Genomic DNA, 10,384 nt, shown 5'->3' on the forward strand with positions numbered 1-10,384 from the left:
AGTTAGAAAAATGAAAAAAAAAATTGATTAAAAAACTTATGAAGTTTCTAATTTTAAAAATATACATAATTAAAAAAAAAAAAAATGATTAAAATAAACATATTATCTCAAACAAATATGAAATTTTAATTATACTTATAATTTTGTGCTTTGTTAAAATTATTTTTCTGTCTAAGAATTATTATTTAAAATTACATGAACATAGAAATATTGCTTAAGGAAATTATTTTTTTTTGTTAATTATCAATTTTAGTTGTACATATTTTTTTTTTTTTTTTTTTTTTTTCTTAATTCTCATGAATTATTAATATGCTTTTTCTGTTATGTAAATATTAACATTTAAAAAAAGGAAAAAAAAGGACTTTATAAAGTTTAATTAACTGTCTAAAATTTAATTATCTTTACTTTTTTCTTCATTAGTTTCTCCTTTGGCTTTCTTCTTTTTTGCAGTCAATGGGGAACTTAAAATATTCTTTAATAATTCATCTTGAATTTTGTTCGATGTTTTACAATTATTTAATTGAGAACATTTTATACCTGTAAGTTGCCTAATTCCATCTTCTTTAACCATAACAGTATATTTAAATTGTGCAACATATTCTTTTTTTTTTTCTGAAAAAACATTGTATGGCTTAATTAAAGTATGTCTTAAAGCTTCTGGAATACCAATTAATGCTGCACGTTGATCCTCAAGATATTTTACATGAAATGGTAATACAGGAAATTTTTTATTAATTTCATTTAAAAATGATCTTCCCAAATTTGTCTTTAAATGATAATTTTTTTGCACTTCTCTTTTATAAATAGTAGTTTTGTAATCACTTTCTTTTATTTTTCCATCACCAGTTGTAACCATAACATCAATTATATAGATATCATCAGGTTCTATTTGAAAATCTTCTATTTTATTATCCACATTATCTTTTAATAAAATATATTTACTTCCTTCCATGATATATTTTTTAATTTGATATGAGACACAATTAGAAATAACATTACAATTTAATTCTTCACAAGCTTTTTGAATATTTTTTGTTATTTCACTAGCATTCACACCCACTTTTAAACTCTTTAAAAATAACTGTGATAAGGTGTGAGAATTTTTTAAAACTTCTGCTTTTGGACCTTCTATTATTTCATTTTCATTACCAACATAAATAGTATGTCCAACTATACTAATATGACCATCTATATGACAACCTAAACAAATTTTTACAACATCTCCATTTTGTATTTTTTCATCACTATCAGTTGGAGAATAATTATTACATATCTCATTAACATTAATTGTTACAGGAAAACTTATCCCTTTTTCAACTTTATTTCCTTTTTCTTTTTTAGTATAAACTTTATCTAATTCCTCTTTTATAATTTTTTCACCATAATCACATAATTCACATATTTTAGCACCTAATAAAAAAAAAATATACATATATATATATACATATATATATATATATATATGTATATAACTATATAAATTTATATATATTACATAAAAGTTTCACATGCATATTTTCTTAATTCAAATAATAAAGAATATATATATATAATTTTTTATTTTTTACCATCTACACATTTCTCTATAATTTTCTTTAATGCTGTATTGGCTATTGAACCAGAATGAGTATATTTTTCTAAATCAATTTCTTCTGTTTTCGTATCAGGTATTTTTTCCATTTTGTCTGTAACTTTTTAAACTTAAGAATATAAAAACAAAAAAGAAATTTAAAAATAATAAAAAGAATAAAAATTAAAAAAAAAAAAAAAAAAATAAAAATAAATGAAAAAAAAAATAAATATATAATGCTTTTTTTTATCTTATTTAAAAACAATAAATTTATTTAAACATTGAAATTAAACTTTTTATTAAAAAATAAAAAGGAATAGGGAAAAATTAAAAAAAAAAAATATTTAAAATAAAAAAAAGTAAAACAAAAATCAAAATATGTTCACAAATGTAACTTAGCTATATGAAAAATTCATTTTTTTTTTTTTTTTTTTTTTTTCTTTATTTTTTGCGTGTATTTCTTAAAAAGAATAAAATAATAAAAAATGAAATATTATTTTTGAAGATAAATGTTTCTACTTTTATATTTTTTTACAATTTTTTAAAATTTTTACATTTTTAATATTATTTTCTTGCTTTTTTTCTTTCTTTTTTTTTTTTTTTTTTNNNTTTTTTTCTTTTTTAAAAACAATAAATTTATTTAAACATTGAAATTAAACTTTTTATTAAAAAATAAAAAGGAATAGGGAAAAATTAAAAAAAAAAAATATTTAAAATAAAAAAAAGTAAAACAAAAATCAAAATATGTTCACAAATGTAACTTAGCTATATGAAAAATTCATTTTTTTTTTTTTTTTTTTTTTTTTTTTTTATGTATTCTTCAAGTTTTTTTTTCTATAATTTTTTTTTCTGTATTTCCTTAATTTTTTATTCTATTATATTCATTTTTTTTTTTTACGTAATTATATTTTTTTCTTATTTCATTTCTGCTTTTTCAACTACTTTAATGACTACATTATTTAATTTTTACATACTTTTTTAATAATTAACTAAAAAAATTAATTACTAAACTTATCAAAATTGTATTTATAAAATTTTTAGAATTTACATGCGTAAATAAAAAATAATGTGTTTAAGCTTATGAAAACTAGTATAAAATCTGTGTATAAAAAAAAAAAAAAACATTCCATATAGAATGTATTATATTAACAGTATATAATTTTTTTTTATTAAACTTTAATTAATTTTATTAAATCATTAAAATATAAATAAATATATAATACACAAAAATTTATAAAATTTAGTGAAATATATTTTAATTATTTTTAATTATAATAAAATAAAAAAAGTAGTTACATATTCATAATAAACATAAAAAAAAAAAAAAAAGGAAAAATATATAAAAAAATTTCCAAAGAAATTAAAAATTAAAAATTACACTTTTTTTTTTTTTTTTGTTTTTTTAAAAAGAAAAAAAAAAAATAAAATAAAGTAACGAATTTAAGAGTATGTAGATATATTAGACAATTATAAGAACATATATATAGTAATATAATCATTAGAAAAAAAAAAAAAAAAAGAGGAAAATAAAAAAAAAAAATGACTTTTCAAAAAAAATCTATTGAATTAAACATTCAGCAAATCTTTGTGATTGATTGTTTCTTGATGTGCTATAAAAATAAAAGGAAAAAAAAATGAAGGAAAAATAAAATATAATTAATTTTAATAAAATAATTTTAACTTGATAATAATGGGTGAAAAATTAACAAAACTAAAATAATTCGTGTTTGATAATTCTAATAATTTCTGATTTTCAAACATAGTATCTTGAACACTTTTATCCTGTTAAAAAAAAATATGTGTTTATATTATTTATAATGTAAATAAATTATATATATATATATATATATAAATATTATATATATAAATTAATACAAAAATAAATTCCTTTTTGTTATTTGGCTGCCATATTTGTATATATTTATCAATTCCACTTGTAGCTAAAAAAGACCCTTCAGGATGTACCTAAATAATAGTGTATGGAAATTTTATACTTTATATAAAAAAAGAATAAAATAATAGTATATATAAATATATATATGCATATGTAAATATATTTTATAGAATATATTTGTTTGAAATTCTGATTATTTTTAGAAATACTTGAACACAATTTACATGATTTTCGTGACCTTTCAAAACATTTAATAATTTTCCTTAAAAAAAAAAAAAAGATATAAATGTATATATGTTAGAAGAAGATATAAAAATTCAAGTAATAATTATTTTTTATGAGAGTATTATTATAGTATATTTAAAAGAAAAAAAAAAAAAAAAAAAAAATAAATAAATAAAAAAATAAATAAATAAATAATTAAATAAATAAATAAATAAATAAATAAAAATACCATCTCTTATTCTCCACACATAAACTTCACTATTGTCACTTGCAGCTAAAATAACATTATCATTCCAGAATGCCACTTCTTTTATATCTGTCCCATTATTACAATGTCCTACAAATCTAAAAAAAAAAATATATATATATATATATATATATATAAATAAAATTGAATATTATTAAAACAAAATTTATCAAAGTTCATTTTTTTTTTACCTTTTACAATTTCCTTGAGGGACCCATAATGGGTCTTCAATTTTTTCTATATAGTTTCGAATGTTCTTTTTCTTTTTTTTTTCAAATACATATATATTTTTACAAGAATTAATATCTTTGTAATCAATTTCATTATAAAGGTAATCATAGAATTGATTTTCATAAGTTGAGCTAGTGTTATCTGTTGATAATGAAGAATAACTATTATCTGAAGAGTACTCACGGAAATCTAAAATAGCATGATTTTTTAGTATAGAAATTTTTTTTTTATGCAAAAAATTTTGCTCATCAGAAGAATATACATCTACTTCATCCTTTTCTTCTAATTCTGATGTATTAATTTCATTTATTAAACTATTAGAATCATATATTATGTATTCACATTTTTTCTTTTTATTAAAATATTTTCTTGTTTTATTTTTTATATCTCTCATACTTTCTTTTTTTTTTCTTTTATCTTTTATATTATTTTTTAAGGAATAATCATGTAAAAAATTTTTAGAATAATTTGAAGATGATTTATTATCAGAATTTTTTTTTTTTTTTTTTTTTTTTATTTTAATACTATTATCATCTTTATTTACAGATTTTTCAGAATTACTATGTTTAGAATCGCTACTTTTAAAGCTTAAATTACTACTATTAGTACTATTCCCATTGTCATCACTTTTCTTTTTCATTTTTTTTTTTTCTTTTGTTTTATTTTCATTTTTTAAGCTAATTACATTTTTGTTATTTTTTTCAATGTCCATTTTTATATCTAATGCATTTTCATTTTTATATTCATTTTGATATATATTATTTTCTTTCCATTCGTTACTTTTTAATTTACTACTTCTGCTTGATGAATACACATATTCATTGAAATCATAGTTTGATGAAAAATGTTTTTCATTTTCCTTTCTTTCTTTTTTTACTAAAAATTCTCCATCTAAACTTACATTATTATCAACATTATTATTATACTTATTATTTATAATAATATTATTTTTTTTAATATTATTATTAGAATTAGAGCTATTAGTAGTAGTACTACTACTATTATTATTATTACAATTATTAGTAATAGTTCTAGTATCATTAATAGTATTATTGTTATCAATGTTATTATTATTATTACAATTATTAGTAATAGTTCTACTATCATAAATAGTATTATTGTTATCAATGTTATTATTATTATTACAATTATTAGTAATAGTTCTAATATTGTTAATAGTTTTATCGTTATCAGTGTTATTATTATTATTATTATTATTATTATTATTATTATTAGTAATAGTTCTATTATTGTTGATAGTATTATTGTTATCAGTGTTATTATTATTATTATTACAATTATTAGTAATAGTTCTAGTATCGTTATTAGTATTATCGTTATCAGTGTTATTATTACTTAAAGATGTATTATTATTAGCAGTGATGTTGTTATTGTTGCTATTGTTACTATCATTTACTAATCTAGTACTTAGAATAACATTATTATTTCCTAATCTAAAATAACTAAAATTAAAATCATTTAAGATTCCATGAGTAAAAGACTCTACTCTATAATTCATATTATTAATGTCACTTCTCAAATTTTCATCATTTATATTTTCATTTTGATTACTTAAGTTATTAGTACTAATAATATTGTTTTGATTATAAGTATTATTAGAATCTTCAGTAACTGCATTTTCATGAATTGAAACATTTGTATTTTGATTTTGCGTGTCAGAACCAACAGATGTATTACTAAATGTAGAACGATACAATTCTAATCTAATTATATTCCTTTGATTTGTTTTTCTATAAGATTTTTCTAAAATATAATCTATATCTTTTTTTATTTTTTCCTTTCTAACATTTTCATGATTTCCAGAAGAATTTGAAGTATATGAGTAAGAACTTTGTTTTTCATCAAATTTTTCTTTTAGAAATATTTTTTTTCTTTTTTTTTTTATTCTTTCATTGTTTTTTATATTAGTAAGAAGTATTTCTTTTGTTTTTTTTTTTTCTTCCTCTTTGTATTTTTCTTCATCATCATTTTCTTCTACTTTTTCTTCTCTTTTATTTTCTTCTACTTTTTCTTCTCTTTTATTTTCTTCAACTTTTTCTTCTCTTTTATTTTCTTCTACTTTTTCTTCTCTTTTATTTTCTTCTTCCCTTTCTTCACATTTCTCTTTTTTTTTTTTATTTAGGAATTCGCGGAAATTGTATAAGAATTCGTTTTTTTCATAATTTTTTATATTAGTATTTTTCTTGTTGTCATCTTTTAAATTATAATTATTATTTATATGAGTTTCATTTTTACCATATATATTTTCATGGTTTTCATCCTTTTTATTTAAATTATCATCATTATTTTCTTCATTAAAATTATTATTGGTTTCTAAATTACTGTGTTCAATCTTTAAAAAATTATAATTTTTCTTTAATTCACAATTTGTATTGTCCTTTTTATTATTCTTAACACTTTTTTTAAAGCTTAATTTGTTTTGCTGCCTTTTTTTATCTAATTCAAATGAATTTCTCAAAATTTCCTTTTCTTTAATCATATTTAATTTATATTTCTTTTCTTTTTTATTAGAGAAGATATATTCATAATTTCTATTATATTTTTTTAATTTTATATCATTTTTCTTTTCATAATGTTTATCTTTTAAGAGTTTTTCTTTCATTTTTAAGTTATAAACTTTTTCTATCACAGATAAGTAGTAATATTGTGGCCACCCCTTCCATGATGTTATTGAATTTCTATAACAAAAACTAACATAAAAAATTAAAAAAAAAGGATAAGAATGAAGAACTTTATATTGTAAATAAAGAGATATCTGATTAATAATACTCATATGTTTTTCTCCTTTTTTTTCCTTTAATTTTTTTTTCACAATTTTGTCTTTTTTTGAATTTTCATCAATATTCTTACTTTCCACTCTACATCCACTTTTTAGATTATCATCAAATGATTCTATTGTTTTTTCATGATTATTATCTTTAAATTTTTCTAGATTATATATTTCTTTCTTTTCTTCTATATTGTTATATTCTTTTTTTTGCATATCTATGTATTCATGCATTTCTTCTATATGCTTATATTTCTTTTTTTTTTTTTTTTTTTTTCTTAATTCATTCGAGGTGCTAAAAAAATTTTGAGAACTAGATTCAATGAACTGTTCATGTTTTCTTTTTTTTTCATCAGAATTATTTTCATTTAAACATTTTTTTTCTGTAAATTTTTTCATAGTATCATTGTTGTTGTTCAATGGTATATTTAAATTCATAAATTCATTGTAATTTTTTTTATTTTCAAAAGTGTTCTCATTTTCGTCTTCTTTGAAATTCTTACTTTCATTTTTTACAAGATTATTAGAATAAGTATCTGAATTTATTACTAATGAATCATTATTTTCTTTATCTTCATTTTTACTTGTATGAGTATTAATATCTTCTTTTTCTTCATTATTATTGTAAATCACTTTATTCTCTTTATTTTTATATTCTTTATAATTGACACTTTTTTTATCATTTTCCTTTTCCTTTTCATCATGTTCATTCTCATTTTCATCTTCATTTTCATCTTCATTTTCATCTTCATCTTCATTTTCATCTTCATCTTCATTTTCATCTTCATCTTCATTTTCATCTTCATTTTCATTTTCATTTTCATCTTCTTCTTCTTCTTCATCTTCATCTTCATCATCAGTATCTTCGTAATTAAATTCACTTTCATTTTCTTCTTCATCTCCATCATACATAAATTTTTTTTTATAAAATGATTCATTATTTTTTTCTTCATTTTTTTTTTTTTCGTTGCTTACGTTTTCTTCCTTTAATGAACTTATTTTATCCTTATATAATTCATATAATTTTCTTTTTATTTTTTTTTTTAAATAAAAAAATTCAATAACACCTTTATAATGTTTACAGGCAGACAAGGTAATTCTGTATGCATTTATTAATTTTTTATTAACAATATTAGCTTGAATTCTTCTATATATTGCTTTGTAATAATGAGGATCTAATTTTAAAGCTTCCAGAGAATATTGTTCAGCTAAATATGCATCATTTTTTGCTTTTCTTTGTATTAGTGTTATAGCTAAGTTACAATAAAGGACTTTTTTTATATCTTTATTTTTTACTAGATTTAAGCATTCATTATATAAATATTCTGCTTCAAAATATTGTTTTTTTTCATAAGCTTCACCAGCTAACTTTTCTATATTTTTTATTAAGGACAATTCATAAATATAATTATTACGTTCTTCTAAATAATTATTATTATTATTATCTTTTTTTTCATTATAATAAGGTGGGAATAAAATATCGTATTTTTTTGTATAATCAAAAGTACATTTATTATCTACAAAATTATAACTGAGGCATTTTTCTTCTTCTTTATTTAAAAAATTAAATAAATAAACGTGTTCATTGTTATATGTTACACCTAAATATTTTCCATCGTTTGACCAAGCTAAATGAGTACAAAAAAGAGAATTATGATTTAATTTTTTTTCATCATCTTCATCACAATAATTCCATAAATGTTTTGGGTAATATGTATCTGAAGGAATACTGTTCCTTAAATTCATTTTCTCATTTTTTTTATACAGATTTAACATTCTCCTATCATAAACTCTTATTAGCATATCATTTGAACACACACCAATATAATTATTAAATAATGGATTAACAGCTATAGCTTTCAGCTTAATAAAAAAGAAAAAAAAAAAAAAAAAAATTGTGAAATAATGTTAATAAATTTATAGAAAAAAAAAATAAAAAATAATATATATATATATATATATATATTACTTCTCTTTGAAATTCCATGTTAAGATATTTATGTTCATTCATTGCTCTAAGAAGATTATATCTATTTTTCAAAAAGAAATTAAATTTTTTTGCTTTTCTATTTGTATTATTAGGAATATATCTATTAATTTTATTCTCATTATGAACTCTATTATAATTTATTATAACCTAAAAAAAAATTATAATTATAGTAATCTAAGTTATATTAATAAAAAAATATAAAAAAAAATTATATGTATATAATTTTATTTATTAATTATTTAATACATATAAATATTATACATTTTTACAATCAGGTGGATTACATATATGTTTTTCTCTAGTATCAAATTGTCTAACAGTACCTAAAAAAAATAAATAAAATAAATAAAATAAATATAATATATATATATATTAAAATNAAAATTTTTTTTTTTTTTTTTTTTTTTTTTTAATGATATACCATCTTCTGAACATGACCAGTAAATAAATTTGTTATGTTTTGGTATAGTTGCTAAATGTTTTACCCTATCAGAATGACACTTATGAATATCTCTGATAATATTAAGTAATATACATAATAATATATATTTACATATTTATATATATGTATTTTTAAGATTAAATTATTTTTTTTTTTTTTTTTTTTTTTTTTACTTATAAGAAGAATTATGAATATTATGCACACGAACTTGTCTATCCATAGAACCAGTTACAACAAAATCATTATCAATAAATGCTACTCCAAAAATATTATAGAAATGACCTGTTTCAATAGCATATTTAGGTTTATTTTTATATTTATATGAATTAACATTCCAAATTAAAACTTTTCTATCATCGCTAGCTGAAGCTAATAAATAATTATCATCATTCCATTTAAGTCTATTCACACATCCTTCATGACCTTTTAAATAATAAAAAAAAAAAAAAGTTATATATATATATATATATATATATATATATATATTATCATACATTTATTATGATAAATGTATTTTCTTATATATATATATGTCTTTTAATTTATTTTCTTTAAGTGTTAACCTTTTAAAGTCATTGTATTTTGAAGTCTACTTATAAATTTATCATTTGATTGTATATTTTGGTTAATGTAATTAAAATGTTGCTTATCTATTTTTAATTTTCTTACATCATTAAATATATTTTCATTTTGGTAATGATCGTAATTCATTTTATTTAATTTGTTATTTGGAAAAAAAAAAAAAAAATGTAAAAATAAAAAAATATATCACATATAATGATAAATATTTTATTATGCATAATATGGTTTGTCTGTATAAGATGCATTTATTTATAATTTCTTTTTTTCCAAAAAAGTAAAATCATTTTTTTCTTTATACATTTTTAATTCTTTAAATAAACTTTAGAAAAAATGTAACATATTACTTAAATTCTAATACTCAATTTTTTTTTAACAAAATTACATTTTTTAAAAAAAAAAAAAATATATATATATA

The 10,384-nt window shown here is 18.1% G+C and overlaps 2 protein-coding genes across 2 annotated transcripts; both read right to left on the minus strand.

The window, feature by feature from the left end:
* Positions 1–391: 391 nt before the first annotated feature.
* Positions 392–1,680, minus strand: PGAL8A_00299800 (proliferation-associated protein 2g4, putative; the record flags this gene model as incomplete). The annotated part of the gene is made up of 2 exons (XM_028671997.1): positions 392–1,410; positions 1,569–1,680. The coding sequence occupies 2 exons, from the start codon at positions 1,678–1,680 to the stop codon at positions 392–394; spliced, it is 1,131 nt and encodes a 376-aa protein (XP_028528594.1).
* A 1,448-nt stretch (positions 1,681–3,128) lies between these two features.
* On the minus strand, positions 3,129–10,098 carry PGAL8A_00299900 (hypothetical protein; the record flags this gene model as incomplete). Its single annotated transcript, XM_028671998.1, has 11 exons — positions 3,129–3,180; positions 3,252–3,352; positions 3,446–3,535; positions 3,674–3,726; positions 3,919–4,034; positions 4,128–8,818; positions 8,925–9,092; positions 9,207–9,268; positions 9,367–9,458; positions 9,561–9,810; positions 9,951–10,098. The coding sequence occupies 11 exons, from the start codon at positions 10,096–10,098 to the stop codon at positions 3,129–3,131; spliced, it is 5,823 nt and encodes a 1,940-aa protein (XP_028528595.1).
* Between the last annotated feature and the right edge of the window lie 286 nt (positions 10,099–10,384).

This window comes from Plasmodium gallinaceum (genome assembly GCF_900005855.1).
Source record: "Plasmodium gallinaceum strain 8A genome assembly, contig: PGAL8A_v1_87, whole genome shotgun sequence".
Taxonomy (NCBI): domain Eukaryota; phylum Apicomplexa; class Aconoidasida; order Haemosporida; family Plasmodiidae; genus Plasmodium; species Plasmodium gallinaceum.